We start from the raw sequence: 24563 nt of genomic DNA, 5'->3' as shown, positions 1-24563 counted from the left end.
AAATATAGAAGCCCAATTGGACATGCTCAAAATATTTAGTTTTTTATAATTTAAATTGGTCTTAGTAACTATACTTATTCGTATCAATGGATAGTGCTTGGAGAGTTAAAAAGAGGAGTAATTTATGACGGCTCTTCTTTGTTAACGACGTCTTATCATATCATACTGCATTGAATTTTAACATCGCGTGGAATAATATGGCACGAATTCTAATAAAAGTCGCTCCACATGTTCATTTCTTGAGGTGTCAAAATTAACCAGCGACTTAATTGATAGTATTTATCCAACTTCTACAAGTTATTTGACACTGTGTTCCGACAGAGATTATGAGAGAGAAAAAATAGAGAAAAGGACAAGGAAAGAAGCAAAGGTCTTCATGTCTCCCTTTCAATTAGCTATTCAAACGACGTTTGCAATTACGATATAACTTTGAAAGACCAAACGTACTATGATGTTTATAAATAGCTAGTAGCTCGTGTTACAGCAATTAATCGTTCATATTCTCATCGCAATGGAGGAGTATTCAAAGCAACACTTGTTAGTAGTTGCCTACCCAGCCCAAGGCCACCTCAACCCATCCCTTCGCCTGGCCAAGAAGCTGGCCCGCCTCGGCGCTGTCGTCACCTTCTCCACCACCGTCTCCGCTCACCGCCGCATGTTCCCCGACGCCTCCCCGCCCGACCAAGAGGTGTCCGACGACGAACTATCCTACCTACCCTTCTCCGACGGGCAGGACGACGCCGTTAACGACCACCCGTTTAACGAGTTCTACTCGCGCCTCAAGCACTTCGGAGAACGTAATCTCTCCAAGCTCGTGGTCACCCTCCGGGACCGCAACCGCCCCGTCACGTGCATCATCGTCCCCTTCCTTTTGCCTTGGGTCGCCGACGTGGCGCACAATCACGCCGTCCCTTACCTACCCTACTGGATCCAGCCGGTGACTGTATTTGCCATCTACTACCACTACGTCCGTGGCGACGCTCGTCTGATCACCGAGCACATCGACAACCTGTCGTCCGTGGTGAGATTACCAGGATTGCCCCCGATCCTGGTAAGTGAGCTGCCGTCCTTCTTTACCCAGCCTGTTGATGATGAGTACAGCTCCGTCTTCGGCATCATACGCGACACGTTTGACGCAATGGAGAAGGAGACAACGTGGCGGAAGCCCAAGGTACTGGTGAACTCCTTCGGTGCACTCGAGAAAGACGTGATCCCCTCCATCGACGCCGTCGACCTCGTCATGGTCGGGCCGTTCCTGCCATCCCTTAAGAATAAGTCCGTGGGCGACCTATTTGAGCCGGACGAGAAGGAGTACATGAATTGGCTCGACGCCCAGCCGGAGAGAACGGTGGTGTACGTATCATTCGGGAGCCTAGCGCAAATTCCGAGGCGGCAGATGGAGGAGATCACACGTGGCCTTAGGACGTGCGGGCGTCCGTACCTCCTAGTGGTGCGAAAGGACAACAGGGAACTAGAAGCGATAGAGTTGGAATCGGGAGATAACGCCATGGTCGTGGAGTGGTGCAACCAGGTCAGGGTGTTGGGCCACCGATCGGTGGGATGCTTCGTGAGTCACTGTGGATGGAACTCGACGATGGAAGGCCTGGTCGCCGGCGTGCCCTTCGTCGGCTTCCCCCAGTGGGCGGACCAGCGTATGAATGCCAGGATGTTGGAAGACGTCTCAAAGACCGGAGTTCGGGCGGTGATCAATGAGGAAGGGATTTTGGAGGCGGAGGAGTTGCGAAGGTGCTTGGAGTTGGTCATGGGGGACGGGGAGAGAGCGTCGGAGATCAGAAACAATGCAAACGAGTGGAAGGAGAAGGTGCGAGAGGCCGCGGGAGACGGAGGGTCGTCCGATCAAAATCTCAGGGCCTTTCTTAAAGAACTCGAAGGGAACATGCTTGTTAAATCATAACTATTGATCTGATGTAATATGTCTAATTTCTCTATTAATAATAAAAGTCTCTATTTGATGGAGGAAATATATAGTCCACTATATTCTTAAAAAGAACCACCGCAGATTGATCAAAGAACGTCAACCAAGTATAAAATTCATATTATTTTTACGTACAAAATATCATTATAAATCAAACACCTTTTCGAGGACATTTCTCAGGAGTATTAAAAAATTTGCCTAGTGTGATGTTAGCCTAGTTAATTCAAATAATATGGAGCGTCAGATAACAAATATAGGTAAGACTGGGTATTAATCACTGAGTTATTTAGATGTTGATGTTATTTAAAATTCAACATAAATATTTTAACAACCAATTTTTTTTAAGAGAACAAGCTTACGTAGACGAATAATTCATTAAACCCAGCAACATTAGTTGTATAATGCCCTGGTTATTTCTTTCACATAATACTTTTGATATTGCTTAAAGGGCAGCTCCTGACCACTATTACTTAATGGTTGCAGATAGGTTTTTTATTTTTTATTTTTAAAAAAAAATCATATCGTTTGATCAAAAAGAGATTGCAACACTTAATTAATCAAAAAGAGAGCGCCATAAATAAATTGTTTAATTTTTGTTTACATAATTACAGTTGAAAGCTTTTTAATTTAATTGCCACCAAACTCATTATATTCTTTCAAAAATATTTTAATTTAACAAATTTAAAATTTTATTAAAATAGTTTAAAAACTATCAAATATTATTTCGAAATTGTAATATATTTTTTATACGAGTTAAAAATTATTGATAATTTTTAATATTTAACTTAAAACAAGATCATAATTTAGTCATTTATATCTTAAGCTTAAATAATGATCTCTTAGAGCATCTCCAACCGGGTCCAAATTTGGAGCCCGGTGGAGCTCCAACCGGGCTCTATATGGGACTCCAAATTTGGAGCCATGAATAGTGGGGCTCCAAATTTGGAGTCAAAATGGAGCCGGACTCCATTTATCACATCAACTTTTTAAAAATACCAAAATTGTCTAATAAGTGTTATATTCAATAATTTTAATTTTATTTGTATCCTTTGTTAAATAATTTAGTTAATTAAGCTAAGTATATAATTAGTTTTACTAATCAGTTTTTAACAAAAATAATACCATTGGAAAGGTCTCATCGAGACCTTTAAAATGAGTCTAATATTAAATTACTTTTGAGTTAATTTTAATTTTAATTTTTTTATTATTTATAAAAATGAGTCTAATATTAAATTATTTTTGAGTTAATTTAAATTTAAATTTTTTATTATTTATAAAAATGAGTCTAATAAATTATGTATCCTAAAATATAATTACTCAAAATTATCCCCAATGTAAATATTAAAAATTAAAATACATTAGATATGAAATACATCAAACATGAAATACATTAAAAATGAAATACATCAAATAAAAATTATATTAAAATTTATATTCCTTCGTTCCCGTGCATCTTCCATAAGTGTTCAATTAATGCATTTCGAAGCTCGAAATGAGCCTCTCTATCTTGGATCTTCCTATGTCGCGTAAGGAATCGTTGAAATCGTTCATCATCATTCCCATTCATCCTCTATAGTCATATTGTGTAGTATCACACAAGCAATCACGATATCGCGTAATATTCGTTTATCCCAAAATTATGATGGCTACGGAACTGGAACCGGTGACTACGGAACCGGAACCGATGGCTACGGAACCGGAACTGATGGCTACGGAACCGGAACCGATGGCTACGGAGATGACTTACCAGAATATTAAACACTTATTGCTTTTATTATGTTTGGTTAATTTCTGCTTATTTTAGGTAATGTAATTTTGATATTTTTAGTTAATGACATGTAATGCTTATTTCGATGTTTATTTCGTGTAATATAATTTCGATGCGTTTAATTAAAAAATTAGTAATTTAAAATTAAACTATTAAATATTAATCTTATTTTAAAGATCTCGATAAGAGTTTTCTAACCATATATTTTTAAAAAAATAATAATGCTAAGATGATCTATTAAGTAATTTAAAATAGCTAATATAATAATATATATTATATTATTATTATAATGCATCGGGCTCTTGCTCTAAATATGGAGCAAGCATTGGAGATGCTCTTAGGAATATTGATTAAAAACTAATCATAATGATAATTTAAAAACAGTCAAAAAGAATTTAAACAAATAACTAACACTCCTTCATATAAAATCACTTTGACTCCATCAAACTTTTACTAGTATACTAAATTGCAGAGTTAGTAGAAATTTACCTACTAACTGTAGAAGGGTGAGATCGGTGAACACGTCAAAGTCACGGTGGAATGTATTGAAACAAGCCAACAAGAAAACGCCGAAAACGTCAATTCACACGAAATGATCAGATGATTCGATTATATATCAAGAATTTATTGTCGTACATTTGAGTCTGGTGGTGGTAGTACATGTTTATGAATCCAGATAGATTGGATTCGTCATAATTAATTATGATTAAGAAGAAACATTAATTGTCTCTAGTTGCACCTTGCAATTATCTCCGCCAGGAAAGCCCAGAGATTCCTCTCCGACGGGCTGCCTTCTCCGACCGCCTCCCTCGTCTTCTCCTTCCACATCTCCAGCTTCTTTCTTATCCGCTCCCCTCTCTCCCCTTCCCCCATCACCACCTCCAAGCACCTCCTCAGCTCCGCGGCCGGCAAAACCCCCTCCTCATTCACCTCCGCCCTCACCCCCATCCCCAATATTTCGTCCATCAGCCACGCGTTCGTCCTTTGGTCAGACCACTGTGGCACGCCGACCGTCGGCACGCCGCACGTCAAGGTCTCCAACGTAGAGTTCCATCCACAGTGAGTGACGAAGCAACCGACCGAGGCATGACTCAGTACTCGTAGTTGGTTGCACCAAGAGACCACCATGCCATCATCTCCTTCCTCCAACTCTAACCCTTCTTCTCTGCAATCATTCCTTAGGACCCACAAATACGGCCTGCCGCTCTCCTTCAACCCTAGAATCATCTCATCGATCTGCGGCCGCTTCACCGCCGACAAGCTTCCGAATGACACGTAGACCACCGACCTCGCTGGCTTTGTATCCAACCATTTCATGTAGTCCTTCTCGTCTTGCTTGAACAGGTCCGACCCGGTCGGGATTTCCTTTGGCACCACCGGCCCGATCGCAAAAACTTCTATCTTGTCCTTTATAGACCTCAGTACATCGCCTTCCAAGGAGTCATACGTGTTCATCAACACCATCGGCCGTCGCCCGTCATCTTCTTGGTCCAGCTTGTCGAATACCGCTCGGAAATTGTCGAGGATAAGCTTGCTGGAGTGGTCTTCGGAGGTCGCCGTAAGAAAGGTGGGGAGGTCGCTGATCCTTAGAGGCGGCAGGCCCGGAAAGCTCACCACAGGCACGCGGTCCTCTGCGTGGGTAGTGATGAGCTTGTCGTATCCGTGGAAGTAGTGGTAGTAGCAAGCGAAGACGGTTGCTGGTTGGATCCAGTAGAGAGCGGAGCGGATGCCGTGCTTGTGCGCCACGTCAACGGCCCAGGGGAGGATGAGGGTGTACAACACGCACGTCACGCGCCGTCCGCGTGCTTCGAGGCTGTCGAGGATGGCGGAGAGGGTCCGGGAGCCGTTGATCACGATCTGGGACTCGTACCTGCTGGAGTCGACGACGCCTTGCTTGAAGCCGTCGTCGTAGCCGTCGGAGAAGGGGATGTAGGAGACCGCCCCGTCTTTGACTTCCTGGTCAGGTCCCGCTGCCGAGGGGAACAGGATGCGGTGGCCGGACATGGCGATGGAGACGGTGACGCGAGCACCAGTGACCGAGGCGAGGCGCACGGCGATGTGGCGCACCGGGTTGATGTGGCCTTGGGCCGGGTAGGACACCAGTAAGAAGTGCTGCTGCTGCTGCTGCTGCTCCTGTCTGTGTAGCCCCATGGAAAATTAACCGATGGTCAGGGTTGCAAACGAGAGAGAGAGAGAGAGAGAGAGAGAGAGAGAGAGAGAGAGAGAGAGAGAGAGAGAGTCGTAGAGACAATTAGGTTGGCGAAAAATCTAAAGAGGGCAGTGGATTTAATAACTTTCTTGGTTGAGAAGATGGAGGGGAAAATAAAAAAAAATTAATTCCGTCTTCTCCAAGGATGGTATTCTATTGGTTGTCCCCAAGAACGATGGCTATATTCTACGTCAGTAAAATATGAGGCCCATATATGTTAGGTATCCAATAAAGATGATGAAATTATTTTGTCAGAAATCTATTAAATTATATGGTTGTCCTAATAAATTTTGGGCTGCCTCCAGCAAATAGGTTGTCAAATAATATTAAGATAAAGACCCACGTCATAAATTAGAGGCCCCTATTTTATATATTCTTTTAAAGTAACAAATATATTTTGCTAATTTCTATCACTTATTTCAACTATCTTATCTCGTACTTTTTTTTTTAATTTCAGCACATATATATTGTTTTTTTACCAAACAAAGATAGAGAAAAGGAATAATTTTTTTCTGTATTTCAATATAAGTTTTTAAGTCTAATTTTTTCTTATCCCACAATTAAGGGCCTGTTTGAAGGATTGCATCAGATAGTTGAAAAGTAAATATAAATATAACCTTTTAACATTATCATAGTTATTTAAATTATAATTATTATTCCAAAATAATTATTATAATCCATACACTATAATACCACCATAAATAACAGTGGACAACCCATATAAATCTTTTATAAACATTTTTTATTATAAATATACTGCAGCATGTGACCAAGTATATCATAGTCATATTAAACTGTTCAACCTGAATAAACTACAATATAAATAGTACATAAATAAGTGAGAGAAAAGGATCATTTACGTTTTAAAATTAGTTGGTCAAATATTCTAAACTTTTTGTCGCAACTAAACATAGAATAATGATCTCCAAAATAAAAGGATTTATTCTATTTCTATATTCCAAACTTTTACCCGCAATTTCACATAAAGATTTTAGAGTAAAGAGGTTTTATTTGAAATAATTCACTCAACCACACCAGGAGCTTCTACTATAACCAAGGTCATAATCCAACTTGATCTGTATTTCACTTTTAAATTCCTACATTCGTAATTTCCTATAAAAAATATTTCTAATTTACCCGAACACGACGTTGTGATTAGAAGGGTTCCTAGCATCGGCGTCTTTCTTTCTTCATCTCTCTCTTGTCTCTGTGGATAGGGGAGGGGAGATTTCTTTTTCTTCCTTTTCCCCTCGCATGAGTTATTCTCTTTTTTCTCCCTTCTGCACTCTTTTCCCCTCTTTCTTCTTCCCCTCTATTTTCTCCTTCTTGCCATCGTTACTCCTTCTCATCGTTGTCATTTCGAAGCGATTGGCTTTGCCCTAGATGAGCAGTTTTGTTCCTTCTTCGTTTCTTCTCCCTCTTCTTCCTCAGTTTCACTCTATCTACTCGCCTCCTTCTTTAGCATGCTTTACCCTATTTCTTCCTTGTCATTGTCTCTCCCCCTTTGTAGCCTCTCCTCGTTGCCGTTTCTCCTTTCTCATTGACCCTTATCGATACCGTGTCTCCCCTAGTGCAGCATATCCCCTATTGCAGTTGTCGTAACATCTCTCCATCGTAGCTTCTTCCTGACCACCTTGTCATCTGATGTAGCTTCTTCCTCATTGTCACTATCATTGCGTGTTTTGGTCTGATATGTTTGCCTTGCGCTCGTCCGTCACTCGCAGCACTTTTGATTTTATTGTTCCTCGATAAGGTGCGGCGACGTGAGTATGCTCCTCCTCTCAGATCTCCCTCTCGGGTTGCCTTTCTCCGTCTAGGTGGCTTGCCCCCAAGTGCTTTTTCTCTTGTCTATGGTAAGTGACTCGATCAGTTCGTTGGAGTAGATTTTTATGGTTAATAACCAAATGGGTGAGGAAAGTGTAAGCAAAACCTTCACCCCCAAATGTAACTAATGGAATAGTAATAGCAAAACCAACCAGTTTGAAGAAAACTCTAATATGGTGCTAATAGTGATGGAATAGCAATAAACAACTTCTAATCACATATTACACACCCTGATATATATAATTTTAAAAATAAAAGTAATAGAGATAATAGAGAGACAAGATTTACGTGGTTCGGTAATGTGCTTACATCCATGGGCGGAGCAATCTTCTTCACTATGCAAATATCCCATTTACAAAGAGTTTCTTAACTCTAATCTCCCTCAATACAACGGTGGCTAGCTCTCTTGATTTTTTCTTAAGCATACTTAGCCATAAAACTCATTTCAGAATTTATAGGGCTGACTTAAGTTGGAGAAATCTCACCGGGTGCTCGAATGCCCACAGGCTCGTTCAAATGGCTCTTGAATTCAAATCCGGAATGTAGAATAACGTTCCAATGCCTGCAGAGTGCAAAATGTTCTCGGGATTTTATGTTCAAACGCCCTAAGGGGCCGTTCGAACGCCTGCAGATGCAATTATTCTCGAGTTATTGCGTTCGAAACGCCTCGATGGCTTATTTGAACGCCCCGACACAGCAAGTCTGAAAAAATACTGAAATATAAATTTGAGCTAAATCTGACACATTATCTTCGTTTATTTGTCCTCTTTTTTTAGAAGTTTTTCTGTGGACCCATTCTCGCTACATTAATGCTTAAATATCCATGGCAATGGCGGCCACCATAAGTTGCCCGACGACCTATGGTCTACTGAATGTATTGGGTACGTACGTGTTGGTTTCTTTATATCTTATAAGCGCTATAGGCTTGATGTTTATAGCTTGTAAAATATGTTTGCCTTTTATCAATTAATTAATGCCGAAACCATCTCTCAAGGCACCAATTTCCTGAGTCGAGCCCCAGGCGCAAAGTCTAGATAATAGCATACTTGGACTACGATTTAACTCCTATCGTGTCATGACACGTGTGTGCTGGGTCGAGCCATATAGCCTCGTATTAAAGATTATTTGCTTAAGAGAAATATAATTATTATATTAAATAAAAAATTAATTATTTGGATGCGGTAGTTAGGACAAATACGTGGCAGAGTCATCGGAACGACTGCGTGAAATAAGAATTGTTCAAGATAAGGTTATCAATCTCACTATCGTAATTGCTCACGTCATAGGTATTCAATTATTATATTTTTCTGTATATGCCAAATGTGCATAGCTTAGTGGATGTTCAAATCCAATCTGACGTCATCTTGAAACGAAGAGAATAGTAGTTAATCTCCACTGGGTAGTCACCGTCTCACACAAAACATTCTACTATTCAAGACATCGTGCTCATCAGTAACAATCATTACAAGAAACCATAACATTACTAATGCTCCTTCACAAATTATTTATCCAGAATCAAAGCGAGCTAATACATCTGAATCTAGCGGCAGGTCTTCGAGAATCCAATTAGAGTTGTTTAGGATCATTACTAACCACTTCCAGATTGAACACAGCTATATCTAGATCTTCTCTCTAACTGACTATTTGTATCTTATTCTTTTTTGATTGGTAGAGAGACTAGACATAGGTTAGATATCCTATGCTTTAGTAGATCTTATAATCTCCTTCACAAAGGCCTCGAGGTTTCTCTCCGACGAGCCGCCATCTTGGACTGCCTCCCTCGCCCTCTCCTTCCACATCTCCGCCTTCTTTCTAATCTCCTCCCCTCTCTCCCCTCCTCCCATCACCACCTCCAAGCACCTCCTCAGCTCCGCCGCCGGCAACACCCCCTCCTCATCCACTACCCCCCTCATCCCAATCCCCCATCCCTCCTCCTCCATCAACCTTGCGTTCAGCCCCTGTTCCGCCCACTGCGGGACGTCCACCGTCGGCACGCCGCACGCCAAGCTCTCCAACGTCGAGTTCCACCCACAGTGAGTCACGAAGCAGCCAATCGAGCGATGACTCAATACTTGTACCTGGTTGCACCAAGCAACCACCATGCAATCATCTCCTCCTTCCAATTCTACCCCTTCTTCTCTGTTATCCTTCCTTAGGACCCATAAGTACGGCCGGCCACTCTCCCTTAACCCTAGAACTAGCTCCTCCATCTGCCGCCGCTTCAACGACGACAAGCTTCCGAACGACACGTAGACCACCGAGCTGGCCGGCTTTGTATCCAACCATTCCATGTAGTCCTTCTCGTCTTGCTTGAATAAATCCGCCCCGGTTTGGATCTCCAGCGACATCACCGGCCCGATCGCATAAACTTCCATCTTGGTCTTTATAACTCTTAGGGCGTCGCCCTCCAAGGAGTCAAACGTGTTAAACAAGATCCTGGGCTTAGCTTCTTGGTCCAGCTCGTAGAACCCCTCTCGCAACCCGTCGAGGACCAGCGAGGAGAATTGGTCGTCTTTGGAGGTGATCGTAAGAAAGGACGGGAGCTCACGGATCCTTAAAGGCGGTAGGCCCGGTAAACTCACGGGAAACATGGGGTCCTCCGAATGGGAGGCGATGAGCTGGTCGTACCCGTGGAAGTAGTGGTAGTAGCACGCGAAGGACGTAGCCGGCTGGATCCAGTAGACGGCCGAGGGGATACCATGCCGGCGCGCAACGCCAGCGGCCCAGGGGATCACGAGGGTGCAGACGACGCACGTCACCGGCCTCCCGCGTGCGGCAAGGCGGTCGAGGATGGCAGAGAGGGTCCGGGAGCCGTTCACCCTGACCTGGGACTTGTAACTGCCGGAGTCGTCGTCGCCGACGATCTTGAACTTGAAGTCATCATCGTAGCCGTCGGAGAAGGGGATGTACGAGACGGACCCGGCGCTGACTTCCATGTCCGGGGGCACCGCCGAGGGGAACATGATGCGGTGTCCGGAGACTGCGGTGGAGATGGTGACACCCACGCCGGTGACGGAGGTGAGGCGCCCCGCGAGGTTGCGCGTTGGGTTCATGTGGCTTTGGATCGGGTAGGCTACCAATAAGAAGTGTTGCCGGTGGGGTATCTCCATGCGTCAAAAGACAGAGTAGGATTTGCAAATAAGTAGTGTTGCTGGTGGGTAGTGATCCTTTAAAGTGTGCATATATAACCAGAGCTACATACGAACAAAGGGGACTCTCCTCTTCTACTCCACAGCTCAACCTTTGACTTAGTTTGAGGGAAAGGTCTCTCCCATTCCCTCTTCTCTTTTGGATAAGGAGGGAAATCTTTTGTCAAAATTTGATCAAGTTTATCTTTTATTTTATTTTTTAGTGTTATCTTAGGCGGGAAGTAAATCTTTGTAGCAGAGGTGGAGAGGGAACTTCTGGATTTTCTGCAGTAAACCTCTGGTCATATACTCCCACTGATATTTACTTACTATTGCGTATTCATTGGGTTGTGGTAATGCATTGGAACTTAGTCCTTATGTCTCTCTAACGTGGAATGTGGGGGGCCCCACTAAGGAGATTAAAATCTAGCCTCTCCCCAAAATGTGGGGACCACTGAAGAAATATTAAAAAAATTAAGTAGATATAATTATACTTTTTTGCTAGGTTACGAGCCTTAATGTGCTTATAGATTTTTAGTATTGGCCTGAGATTATTTTTATATAGTTTGATATCTATTGGGCTTGATACTTTAATGTTCTGGGTTGGACAGATTTATAGAAAGTACCCAAAAATGCTTGGGTTAATTCATTTTTTCTTTTCGATTTCTTTTTTTCATGTATCAATATTTATAATATGAGGTAAAATATAATTTCTTAGAAAAAAAATACAAAAAAGAGTCACGTATATATATATATATATATATATATATATATATATATATATATGCCCTTCCTTGACTTACTATGCTTATTTAAGATCCTGTATTGTTTAAAACTACAAGCACCCACAGTCTTGTCCGTGAATTGTGTCTTATTCTTCCAATAAACACAACTTTTACTTGAAGACAAACCAATGTGAAGTTCTAAAGAGGAGCTAGGCTGGCATGGAAAAGAGAATGCTGTGACGTCTGCACTTACGATTTGGAGAGAACTGAAACGAGACTGTGTGCTTAGAGAGAGATATATATATAGAGAGAGACAGAGAGAGAGAGACTAATTATTGTCCTTATGCTCTCGAGGTCTGGAGGTCAATGCTAAACATATTAGAATCCTCTTTTCGTTGGATAGTAAATAGCTTATTAATGATTGAGACTACTTAGAGTGAGACAAAGATAAGTTTAAGATTATTATAGCCATCTCAATTTAAATGATTTGAAAAGTTGGAACAAACTTTGCTTTGAGGTGGCCAGGAGCAAGACAGAATATACTACTTAACTAGCATCTTAGATGGCAATTGAATACTTTGATAGGGATGGGATTAAGAAAACAACAACCAGCTTGACCTAAGGACTGGAAAATTATACTCCTCTCTATCTCCCGATGTCACTAAAATCAATTTTGACAGCTCGTGGGACCTACTAAGCAATGAGGGGTGTTGGTTTCTTGGCATGAAACTACTGTGGTGTCAAAATGTTTTGGTATAGCCATCCGACCACAATGGACACTATCCTTGAAGCTGAGGCTCAAGTCCTTATTGTGAAAGTATAATACTCATGGAGGTATTAGTTTGTTGTGTAGATTAAAGAGTGTTTTATAAAAAAGATGGTGGATATTAGTTAACATAAAATTATAGTATATGGTAAGATCGTTGATGTTTATTCAGTCATATTTAATATATTTTGTACCCTTTGTATCTTGGGTCAAAATCACTTTACCTCGAGAACTTTATTTTGAATCAATATATCTCATATATTTTCTCTATTAGGTTAAATATATTTAACATCTATAGAAGATATATTTATTTATATTATTTTTACGTATAAAATATCTTTGTATAAAATACCATTATAAATCCAACGTCTTTTCAAGGATATTTCTTAGGAGTATTAGAAAATTTGGGTAGGGTGATGTTAGTGTAGTTAATTCAAATAATATTGAGCATTACTTACAGGATATTAATCACAAAGTCATTTAGATGTAGGATGTTATTTAAAATTTAATATAAAAGTTCCAACAACCTTTCTTTTTTTCTTTCAGAGAACAAGCTCGTGGACTGATAATTCATTAAGCTTAATAATATATTACAATTTGATATCAGACTATTAGTTGTATATTATCTTATCAAAACAAGGTTCGTGTGCTTAGAGATATATAGAGAGAGAGAATGTGGAGCATTTATTTTACCATTGTCTTTATGCCGAAATTCTCTTTTAACTGGATGATATGTTAATTTATGATCATGGGCACTTAGAAGGAGACCAAGATAAGTTTAAAATCATTGTAGCCTTCTCAATTTGGATGATTTGGATGGATCGGAAGAAACTTTGCTTTGAGACGTTCAGGACCAAGATAGTACATATTGCCTAGTTGGCACCTCAGATAGTGGGGTTCAAAAACCAATCACCAACTTGATCCAAAAACTAGAAGATTAGATTTCTCCACCTCCAGGTGTCATTAAAATCAGCTTCAATGGCGTACTGGACCCACCAAGCAATGAGGATCATGTTAGTTTCTTGGCTCGAAACCACCGTGGTGTTAGCGATGTTCTAGTCTAGCCATCCGACCATGATAGACACTATCTTTGAAGTTGAGGCTCAAGTCCTTCTTTCTGTTGCAACTGCTATTGCTCGACTTGGAGTCAATCATGTTAATTTTAAAAGGGATTTTTATTATACTTATCAAAGTAAGAAGTCCTTAGTGCATATGAGATAATGTTCACTATTGTAGAACCATTGGGTAGTGCATGCCTTCAGAGTAACTGATTGGGCTGCCTGTTTTGGAAGGCAGTATTCTTTCAATGTTTTAGGTGGGGTGGCCGCCCTCTTCCCCTTGGAGATAATCTTTTATCACCTCTGTTGACTCCCACGGCATTTCTATAATTCTATCCCTAGGATAACTTTTAATATATAATTGATCTCACAACTCTCTCGCTCTCTCTATCTCTCTCTTAGTCTCTCTACATATATATATAAAATATATATGTATATTCCCGTGGACGTCATTTTCTGCCATGCAGTTTTGTAAGCATCTCATGTTTCTTTATTGTTATTATTATCGTTTTGTATATGCTAGATAAGATGTATTCGCGCTACAGCTACAGAATATATATAAAATTAAATTGCAAAGCTCCCTTTAATGCTTATATAAGTGTCCAACTAGAAGTGCTACCCTTCCGAACCAAAATAATCATAAATAAAATTTCTTTCAGTTCTAATTTGAGAGACCCGAATTCGAGGTGCCACGTCAGGAATCTTGACTTCCGGAAGCCTAAACCGTCGGGTTAAAATTAGTGACGGTAAATTTGACCCCAGCCAGCCTGGCATACTGATCCCGTTACTTTCCAAAAATACCCCTCTAATTCCCTTCCACATCAGCGCCTCATTTTTATACATCTCCGTAGGATATGGTTATAAGCTTAGGCTTGAATAAAAAGGTGGATAGAGCGGTAAATAGAAGCGTAGTAGTTTCTAGAAGCTGCACCGTCGGAATATTACCATCCGTAGACCGGCAGCAGCCCGTCGTCCGCGCCTTCGGATCTCTCTCCCTTTCTCGTACTCCCCACCTCTTCCTCTCTTCCTCTACCTTCGATGACCAAAAAGGGAAATAGGAAGCAGAGAAATTAATCGAGCTTTTCGTATTACAAATCTTACCGTGCCCATAAATTTCCCTCCTCTTCGTCGATGGATCCATCCCGGCGCGAATTTTGATTCGATACTGAAGGAGGTTTACTTCGAACTGCTTTTAGTTTTCTTTTAATGGGATGTGGTTTCAGATCTGTGCGATTTGAGTTCCGATGTACAGATTTCACTTTGGTTCGGGGATTAGATTGGGCTTCTCGAGATATGAACGAGTTTCTTCGTGATCTGATTTAATTTTTTTTTCAAAATTTTCTCGTTTAGGCTTGGATCTCGTGCGGAATTAAGCAGATTAGAGGAAACCACGGGAGGATTTTAAGGAGAGAATGGCGAACCGGATCAAAGAGGAGGAGAAGAATGAGAAGATAATTCGGGCCCTTTTGAAGCTTCCCGAGAACAAGAGATGCATCAATTGCAATAACCTGGTTAGTTTTATCATTTTCCATTTCATTGTGTTTTGTTGAACACGTAAGAAATGTTGGTGTGAGGCATTTTTTTAATCTATTTTTATAAAAAGAAAAAGAGGTTATACGAGGTTTTTTCAACAATGTTCAGTAAACTGAACTAGGTAACAAAATCTTGAGAATTCTCCAGTAGGCCGGTTCATGAATATCGCATTTATTATAGGGACTTGTCGAGGAGAATTTTATGAATATATGTTTTGATCCAACCCAGTGTATTAATATACCAAAATGAAGGGAATTGATGGTGATGGTTGGATGTTGAACAAAGGTGGAGCTTGAGGGGATTATATGCCGTGAATACTTTTGGGGACATATCACCTTATAATATGTATACATACATACATATATATATATATAAGGGAATTGATGGTGATGGTTGGATGTTGAACAAAGGTGGAGCTTGAGGGGATTATATGCCGTGAATACTTTTGGGGACATATCACCTTATAATATGTATACATACATACATACATATATATATATATATATATATATATATATATATATATATACGAACATACATACATACATGTGTGTGTGTGTGTGTCTCTATATATTTACTGAAACTTGAATGCTTCATTTAGGGAACTAGAGAAGAAATATTTGTGTACCCGCATGACAAGGATATATTTTCTGGCTATGACAGTGTTTTACTGGACATTAACTAAAGTTTTTTTTGGGCGTGGGGTGGGGTGTGGGGGTGTGGTGTTGAATCAGCTAAAGTTTGTAAGTTCGTAAGATATCTTATGTGCCTCGCCCACTAGGAACCTCACATTATAAGTACAATGAAATGAGAAACTGATAAAAGAGACCTCTTTTTTTGCACATTTATATCAAATGGCACACTTGAACCAACTGGTAGAATGGGGGTGCCAAAGTGCACTTCCTAGTTCTGGTGTTACTACATGACTAGCATGAAAAGCCTTTGTTTATGGTGCCAAATGATTTGCTAAACATCTCATCCAGTCTAGTAAAATCCAGTTAAGTTATGTCTTAATTTTGTGTTTGATCTGGGACATGGTGATTCTTTTGTTCCAAAGCATGTGTTCCTGATCTGCCTTTCTAGTTGAATACTGCTTGTGGAAAACCTTTCACTTCATTCTTCTCGGTGTTCTGCCTCTTCACTCATGGCTATTTCGTGTGAAAAATATTTTGTGATGCTTCAACTTCTTGTTATTTACATTTAAATTTTATCTTGAAGTGAAAGTCAACTTCGTCCTGAAGGGGCATGTCATCTAGCTGTCTAATGTACATATGTCAACAGGGGCCACAATATGTCTGCACCAATTTCTGGACCTTCATTTGTACCAACTGCAGCGGTGTACAGTAAGACTTTGCTTGGCTATTTGTTATATTGAGTTTTCTAATTTCTACTTTCAGTATATTTATGTACCTTTCTGGCTTGTTTTGAATGTTGACTAGAAGATGCTCTTACATTGGCCTGAATATAAGAGATTTAATTTGGTGGAATGTCATGAAAAGGATGCATTGACTAGAACATATTATTGCATATAAACTTTTTTCACCTGAGGTGTTCACTTTTTCAGTCGGGAGTTTACACACCGTGTGAAATCAGTATCAATGGCTAAATTTACTTCACAAGAAGTTAATGCCCTTAAAGAAGGGGGAAATGAGGTAATAGTCTGTTCTATATTGTTCATATTCTATATGTTTATTAATTTAAGGTATTTGGCATTATTCAATTATTTTCCATCACGTACAGCATGCCAGGCAAATATTTTTTAAGGAATGGGATCCAAAAAGCAATTCATACCCTGATAGCAGGTTATATTTGATTCTTTATCTTGTATTTGATTCGTATCCATGAAAGGGTATCTGGATCTTTTCTTTTGGTTTCAGTAACATTGACAAACTCAGAACATTCATTAAGCATGTCTATGTGGATCGGAGATATGCAGGGGAAAGAAACACTGACCGGCCCTCAAGGGCAAAGGTAGTATTTAAATGCTTATAGCAGCAAAAGAAGTTTGATATCTTTTTTGCTTGCTGGCAAAAATGGAAATAACAAAAAGATTCTTGTCTTTTGATCTCTATTTTGGGCTTTATTTATGAATGTCTCAGAATGATATGGAAGACTATGGTGAAAACAGAAGGACAGGGTTGAACCGTGGTGGGTCACGAAGTCCACCATATAACGACCATTACAATGGTCGACCTAGTTATGGTGGACGTAATGATGAAAGAAATTTTCGATATGCTTATGGAGAAAGGAGTCCTGGTTATGGCCAAGGTGACTATAGGAGGAGCCCTCGCCACTTTGAGGTGGTTGATGACAGGTATCGAGATGACAAATCTGTAAATGGGAGCCAAATTCGAAGATTTGAAGACCGTAGATTTGCTGAAGCATTAAAGGCAGAAGGTGGGTCACCAAATCATCAGAAAGATGTTGTTGGGTCAAGTCCCCCTGCAATACGGCCCGTAAGGGATATATTGGGTGATGATACACCTCCACTTCGGGTTGGCGATCCTCCTAAACTAGATGGAACCAAGGTCTCTGATAATTCTACACAGACATTGATATTCTTTTTATTCATTGTATATGAGTATGTTATTAGTCAGAATAGTAGAACACTCTGCCAAAGTATTTTTCTGTATGTTCCATTCTTTTTCTTGGCTGTCACACTTGCAAAAATCCCTTGCAATGCCATTACTTGCTTAGAATCTGGAACAGTTGGACAATGTAAGACAATGTTAAACTATAGAAGAATGTCTTAAGAAGGGTTTCTCACGTATTGTGGTCAAATGTGAAGTTTTGTGTATAAATGTGGTCATTGTTCTTTTTTTCTCTACATTTTATTTACATGTTTGTAGATTCCGGAATAATGAGCATGGTCAGCTGTTATGTGATGTTGAGTTGCATCCTCCATTAATTTCCATAAGAGAGTTGCTTATTGAAACTTAATTACATTTGTAGTAGTTTTAAGTGTTCTTTTCATCATTAAAGTTGGAAGTGCTTACTTATTCTTGATAAATTTCACAATTGCAGAGGACGTCTTCCTCAAGTAGCATGGGGTCCAGTGATGGTAATTTAATCCAACCGAAGGGGGCAAACTCAGTAAGTTTGATCGATTTTAGTGCAGATTCAGAACCCCCTGTTGCTGCAGAACAACCGCTACAGAATGTGTCTCAGCAAACCAACTCTTTATTAGCTAGCAATGGTGAGTGGGCATCTTTTGATGCTTTCAGTCAGCAAAAGGCACCTCAAGTGCCTACCAATCCCAATCCTCTGGAATCTGGAGTGGCACAAGTATCTGTTTCTGAATCTGCATCTGAAGAAAACATGTTAACATTGCCTGTTTCTGCTGTCGTTTCCATTCCAAAAACTAGTGGAGAGAAGTTGCCCATGATGCAGCAGTCACAATCTTCACTTGTTCCAGCTGCTGCAGCTAGTCAGTCTTCAAGTTCAATATTTGATGTACCTGTTATTGGAGCTTTAAACAGCCAGGTAAAGTATATTTTGGTGTATAATCATTTAAAGAAAGTATGCTAGTTGAGGTATCTCACCTTTGCATTTGTTGTCAGCCACAGAATTCACCAGCTGAACTAAGCATTCAAGGATCCTTGAATGTGCCTCCTGCCTCAATTGACGCAACAGTTGCACATTCATCTCAACTGTTGATGGTACCTCCTGAAGAATCTAGTGGCGGAGGTTCAGCACAGTCATCTTTGAGGGAAATCAAATCTAGTGGAAGGAAAGCACTTCCAGAGGTAGCCATAACAACACTTCCAATTGTGAATTAATGTCTAGTAGTATTTTCATCGACCGTGAATATGAAATGTCTACAGGATTTTTTCACGTCACTTTATCCATCAACAGCTACACCACTCTCAACCTTGCAAAGAGGTCCGCAGCCTGGAATGGGCTATGTCATGCAATATCCTATTGGAATGGTTTATTCTATCTCTTTGTCTTGTTAATTATTCCTTCTAAAAATATCATCACAATCTTCTATGTAATTTTCCTACTCCCCAATTTGCTTTGCTGATTATTTTCCAATGTTCCAGGCAATGCAAACAACTCCCCAGCCTACAACATCTGTTAATCCATTTGATATTGCAAATGAGACAGCAATGCCTCAGGCTCCCACGGTATGAAACCTTTCTGTTGGTGTTGTAGACTTTTACTTTCAGTTATACTCCCGTTCCAATTTTGGGATGCTCCATTCTTCACTTATCCTCGCCTTTTCTCTATTCCTCTCTTGTTTCTTCTAGCAATTTGCTGCATCCAATTCTCTAAGTTCACACTAGTCAGATTGTTGCAGACCTTCCACCCAGTGTGGATTGCCAAGCTCTATCCTTGATTAGCCTGTTACCATTACTACCTAGTATAAAAATGCAAATAGGTGCTCAAACTTTCCTACTCCTGTGATCTTAGGCAATATGAAATGCAAGAAATTTCCACCGATAGTTTCAATGGCAGCAAATTGTGGAAATATGCATTGATCCTTTAGCAAGATCAGTGATGTAGGGCATTTTCCAAGAAGAGGGATCTTCACTAATTAATAATCAGAGTTGTTATGCTGTCTATGAAGGATTTAACAAAAGATAATCTTATTGTTCTTTTTCATGTTCGTCAGTTTCCATCTATGGCATCTCTGCAAGGGACATTACCAAATGTGACTGTTCCACCAGCCTTAATTCAAAGTTCCAGCTTTGGGGTTCCTTCTCCACGATGGGCACTCCCGCAGCAATCGTCTCAACAATTGTCTTATCCTTCAGCCATCCCTCCAAGTATATTTGTTTTGTACACATTTATGGTTCTTCACTTATATCTTTCTTTACTGTTGCTAATGTTAAGTTAAATTTCAGGCCTCTACATGATGCAGCAGGTTCCAAGTAACATTTCCCAACAAGTGCCAAATGCAATGATGCTAATGCCGTAAGTAATTCTGACGAGTTTATCATTTCCCTACTAGTTTCATACAATGACCAGCTGAGCTGGTCTTAAAAATGCAAGAGGCTGACAAAATGCTATACTAGTAGCTATAGTTGGAATATGCAAATAGGTGCAAAGAGAGTTAACACAAATAGTTAGACTTCTCCTTAAACTAGCTCCTTCCTTTTCTGTCAGTGTTACTATACATTTTGCCAACAGAAGAGTACCAGCAATCTGATATACCATCCTCTAGCTTTATCTTGAGGACATACGTTGATCTTAGGAGGTGAAACTTATCGAAATCTAGAACCTAGTTAACATATCGATAGACCACTTAATGTGCTCTCTTGCAGGTGTTCACAATTTTCAGTCAAGAAGCCCGTAGAGCAAATTATAATGATTTCTTAACTTATTTTCTCAAGAGTTAGACCTGAAAGGTGTTTTCTCTTCCTTTTCTTTTCTGATAAAGAAGAGCTGAGAACTTAGATAGTTACAATTGTGGACTGGCAAGCGCTAGAAGAGTAAAAAAAGCTGTAATAGGTCATCACGTAGGGGATCTCTCTCCCTTACAGAAAAGGCTGGCCAAGAAGTCTAGTAAAATTGAATGTGAATACTGTGAGAAACAAAAGGTTTAAAATCTTTTAGGCTAATTCAATACACCTTGAAATTCATAATCACTCATCTCGAGAAGAAAAATGGTGAGGAGATTTCATCTCCACATAGGGATTAGCTTTGGAACTTTGCAGATCCCAATGAGTGTTTAGTGCCTACAAAGTTGGTTTTTTTGTTCCCAAACTTTCGAAATTTTTGTTAAACTTTTCCTTTGATAACAATATTACAACTTGTAATAGGAATACTTTATGGATGATTCCAACCTTTTCCAAATGAAATTGAAAGATGTTTTCTTTTCCATTCTCATATATATACTATGTGGTGTGATTGCAGTCAACAGGGAGGTTTAGGTCCAGGCAGTGATGGAGCTGCTTTCGGCACTTTAGGGGCGGATCAAAATTCTACTGCCATGTATTCCCATCCAAGCATCCAAAGTTCTTTGGGTTCTGTCGGTGGAAACCCTTTTGGATAGATTGATTTTCAGAAGCACAAGTATTCATTGCTATTTATTCTTGATATGTTGCCATTCTTTGTGCGAGAGGAGTCATTTTTGGTGTTTCGACAAAAGAATAAGCCACGTTATTCTGTGGCCCACAAGTGGAAGTGTAAAATTTGTAGTTCTATATACAACTGGTTTGGAAGAGAAGAGTCTAATAACTTATGATGATTGGGGGAAAGGAGCCATTGAAGGTTTACCTGGCAGTTTTCCAAGTCAATTGGTGTAAATTATTACTTTATTTAATGTAGCCCTTCCTGATCCTATAAGTTGAACTTGCTCAGATTTGTTCTTTGTTTTGACTTGTTATTTTGCCTCCTTTCTGCAAAAGTGTTCTAATTTAAGCTGCGGAGGAGCTGTTTGAGATTATTTCAGATTGAACACATAATACATTAGCTAATGCCCTTGACTAGTTAATAGTAACACTCTACTTGGGGATGTCGTTGGCTTTTTTATTGTGAAATTATATTCCAGTCAATTTATGAGAGTCGCATTTCTCTGCTGATCTGAACGACTTCGTTTACAATAATGCAAGTATTTCTTCGGTTGTTTGGTTGAATATTACAATAAGCAGATTTTTGAGAATATAGGATGCTAATTTCTCCATTCATCTTCTCAGTATCCCAATTGGTCTGCAAACAACGTATTTTATCTATAGTTGCCTTAAACATTACGTCAAATTCTTAACGGAAATATATTCGTCAAACAAATAAACAATCTTATCTGCTGAGTTCTTCGAGAAACAAGTAGGCATCTGCGAGTTCTCTTCTTACGTAAATTATACGTATTTTATTACCCAAAAAAATAATATATTTAGTATAAAAAAATAATTGTATTCACTATTCAGTTTCAAAAACCTAATTTTAATATTACTAAAATCCAAGGATTTTATTTGCGGATAGCCCAGTAAGAAGATACACCTAAGAAGTAGTTTCATGTCATTCATATTAACTGCCGCAGGGTGAGAAAGTGGAAAACGGGGAGCGCCGACGATTATAATTACCAACACAATCGTTATCCAGAAAATACAAAACTCTGCATTAGAAAAAGGGGCAATTGCGAGTACTGCTACTGAGACAGGATCAGTTAAACAAAATGATGTACATACTGATCAACCACAGCTGCAAAAGATCCACACACACACACACACACACACACACACACACACAGCTCTTCCTGAATGGATGATCTTACTTGTTGTATAAAAGTCCCATTGGTTGCAGGTTGATATTGTTGGATCTCAGAATCCTCTGGCTATGAAGCCACGACCATCCCCGTGAGGAAGATGTCCTCATCGAAGAACAAATCAGGAGACTCAATTGCATTCTTTTCCTTTTCCTCTTCAATTAGGATTTCTTGATCACGGCAATCGCAGCTACAGAACGCCTTCTCACCTCTGCAACGCATACAAAGAGACTTCAGAGACTACAAGTATAAACTGTAATAATAAAATGAAATGAAACCAGGGATATACTCAGAATCACTCGAAAGGACTTCGGGAAAAATATTAACAAAGCTAACCTATAGATGTAGATATCTTCCCCTCCTAACTTCTTCTTGCAAGAGAAACATAAGCTCAAGAAATCATCAGCACGGCCGGACAAAGAACCCACAGCAGAGTTAACCAGCTTTTGCTCTTCATCCCTCTTCCTGTTCTTGTGCTCAGGTGACTGAATTATGTCAGATCCCAAAATGTAGTCCCCAAATATATGAGTTGTTTTTGGATTTGGCCCATGAGATATAATGCAAGTGTAATCCTCCGATTGCTCAATTTCACTTGCAGAGAGGGAGCCCATGATATTATGAGATGAGCCAATAGACACAGGAAGAGAACTGGAAGACCTGTCAAATCCTATGCCTCCTTTAGCTATTGGAGGAGAACCCAATAGAGAGGTGTTTGAATCCGATTCGAGAATTGCGTTACTAGATTTTGGATTGGGATCGAACAGAGTAAGAGGAGAAGAGAATCCACCTACGTTCGCGGAACAAGATCGAACTCTGCCGAACTCTCCATGTTCTAGCTCACCTCCATTTGATCCCAACGACATCATTGAGCTGCCAGATTGGTTGTTAGGCAATAAAATGAGATTTTTTGAAGGAAACCCGCAGTCTTTGGGCAATGACTTGGTAGCTGAAACTATTAGATCACCTCTCATGCCATCCAGATAGTTTTCGGCCCTTGGGATGTTCATGCTCATCTGTGATCCAAACAGTATGTTCTTGCTCCAAGTAGACCCCAATACCTTCCCAAATGAACTGGTGGTCTCATCATTGAGAGAGTCCACGAGTCCAAGACCCACTTTGTTGCAGTCAAAGTTCTTTGGTTTCTTATCAAGGCCTGGTGATCTTGGGGAACCAACAAAGAAGTTGCCAAGATTGGAGAAGACCTTAAAGTCCAGAGGAGATGTCGGGCTCCTAGCTGAATCACAGTCTGATAAGCCCTTGGTGCTGAATCCAACGAATAGGCCAGGAAGGCTGAAGATTGAGCTGTTCCTGGCCTTCTTCATCACACCATCAGAGGAGAAACCAAGATCTTGGGATGAATCAGGCAGCATGTTGGCTCTGAACTGCTCTTTTTGAACTGGTCTACTCCTTGTCTTCAGCATCTTCTCAAAGTTTCTTCCTGCTCTTCTAAGAATACCTGAATTAGATTGTCAAAGATTTTATTCTTTTTTAGGATTATAATCGAGAGAAACAAGAAAATAAGCTGCAATCCTTATTCCGAAGGATCAGTGATTGGAATTAAAAAAATATCCCCAATGTGATATATAGGTTATTCATGTAAACAAAAACAGTGCATAAGTACCCACTAAATCTTCGATCGATTACTAAATAGGCGATCGAGATGGGGGGCGAGGGGCAGCATGAAATGGCCCAGAAATACTAAATATGCAAAAGAATCTATGATCTTTCATGGAAGACATCATGATCATGAGCCATGAACCATGCGAACGAAGGAAACAACAAGGAAGATGGAGACTTGGAGACATTTCCCAATCAAAGAGAAAGCATCAGGAGGGCCGAGGGCGAGGGAGACCTGTTGTTTCCCACCAAATCCCAACGACCCAGATGGAGATTCTTCACCAACAAACTCCAAATCCGAGGAAATAAATCGGAAGAAAGAAGAGAAAACCAGTAAATATCTCGGGTTTTCCCAGGCAAAATCCAACAACCCACATGAGAAGTGTACAAGTAATGCATGAAAAGAGAACCCAAAAGGAAAGGAAAGGAAAGAAAAAAAAAAGATCCCACCTTTGCTCTCTCTCTCTCTCTCAGAGTCACTTCTGAGAAGAAGCTCTCAGATGAGCCTGTTTAGAGACCCAGGGGCACTAAAGAATAGTTGACAAAGGTATAAAAGCTCAAATACTCTCTCTCTCTCTCTCTCTCTCTCTCTCTCCATCTCTCTCTTCTTTTGTCTGCATGCATCAAAATCAGAGAAACGAGGCTTCTCCAATACTCTTCCAACAGAGTAAACAAATTATAAGATAATATAAATATGCAAATAAGCCTGTAATTTAACAAAATAATCCTTCTCATTAGCTGGAGCTACATGTATTTCCTACCATTACTCATCATCATTAGGCAGCAGTTTAA

At 40.0% G+C, this 24563-nt stretch overlaps 5 protein-coding genes across 8 annotated transcripts; 2 read left to right on the top strand and 3 right to left on the bottom strand.

The window, feature by feature from the left end:
• Positions 1-511: 511 nt before the first annotated feature.
• Positions 512-1971, top strand: LOC140765061 (crocetin glucosyltransferase, chloroplastic-like). Its single transcript, XM_073103977.1, has one exon. The coding sequence runs from the start codon at positions 512-514 to the stop codon at positions 1913-1915; it is 1404 nt and encodes a 467-aa protein (XP_072960078.1). The 3' UTR covers positions 1916-1971.
• Positions 1972-4292: 2321 nt separating this feature from the next.
• On the bottom strand, positions 4293-5952 carry LOC140765159 (UDP-glycosyltransferase 75C1-like). Its single transcript, XM_073104103.1, has one exon. The coding sequence runs from the start codon at positions 5853-5855 to the stop codon at positions 4434-4436; it is 1422 nt and encodes a 473-aa protein (XP_072960204.1). The 5' UTR covers positions 5856-5952; the 3' UTR covers positions 4293-4433.
• Positions 5953-9148: 3196 nt separating this feature from the next.
• On the bottom strand, positions 9149-11264 carry LOC140765964 (UDP-glycosyltransferase 75C1-like). The gene has a single exon (XM_073105317.1). It carries the CDS (start codon positions 10845-10847, stop codon positions 9435-9437), a length of 1413 nt encoding a protein of 470 aa, XP_072961418.1. The 5' UTR covers positions 10848-11264; the 3' UTR covers positions 9149-9434.
• A 3039-nt stretch (positions 11265-14303) lies between these two features.
• LOC140765739 (uncharacterized) lies at positions 14304-21168 on the top strand. The gene is made up of 14 exons (XM_073104961.1): positions 14304-14588; positions 14765-14925; positions 16229-16290; positions 16512-16599; positions 16688-16749; positions 16825-16918; positions 17047-17475; positions 17972-18430; positions 18508-18693; positions 18772-18876; positions 18991-19074; positions 19563-19716; positions 19795-19864; positions 20807-21168. Exons 2-14 carry the CDS (start codon positions 14827-14829, stop codon positions 20943-20945), a joined length of 2031 nt encoding a protein of 676 aa, XP_072961062.1. The 5' UTR covers positions 14304-14588; positions 14765-14826; the 3' UTR covers positions 20946-21168.
• Positions 21169-21983: 815 nt separating this feature from the next.
• Positions 21984-24360, bottom strand: LOC140765185 (FCS-Like Zinc finger 10-like). Of its 4 annotated transcripts, none has more exons than XM_073104134.1 (3): positions 24222-24360; positions 22491-23610; positions 21984-22365 (listed from the first exon to the last, which is right to left on the bottom strand). In XM_073104134.1, the coding sequence occupies exons 2-3, from the start codon at positions 23573-23575 to the stop codon at positions 22224-22226; spliced, it is 1227 nt and encodes a 408-aa protein (XP_072960235.1). In that variant the 5' UTR covers positions 23576-23610; positions 24222-24360; the 3' UTR covers positions 21984-22223. The 4 variants fall into 4 exon arrangements, with proteins under 4 accessions (XP_072960235.1, XP_072960237.1, XP_072960238.1 ...); XM_073104136.1 differs by lacking the exon at positions 24222-24360 and adding an exon at positions 24007-24157; XM_073104137.1 differs by lacking the exon at positions 24222-24360 and adding an exon at positions 23776-23998.
• Between the last annotated feature and the right edge of the window lie 203 nt (positions 24361-24563).

This window comes from Typha angustifolia, chromosome 8 (genome assembly GCF_048772165.1).
Source record: "Typha angustifolia cultivar Huaian chromosome 8, ASM4877216v1, whole genome shotgun sequence".
NCBI lineage: Eukaryota > Viridiplantae > Streptophyta > Magnoliopsida > Poales > Typhaceae > Typha > Typha angustifolia.
This window is presented reverse-complemented; position numbering and strand designations above follow the sequence as displayed.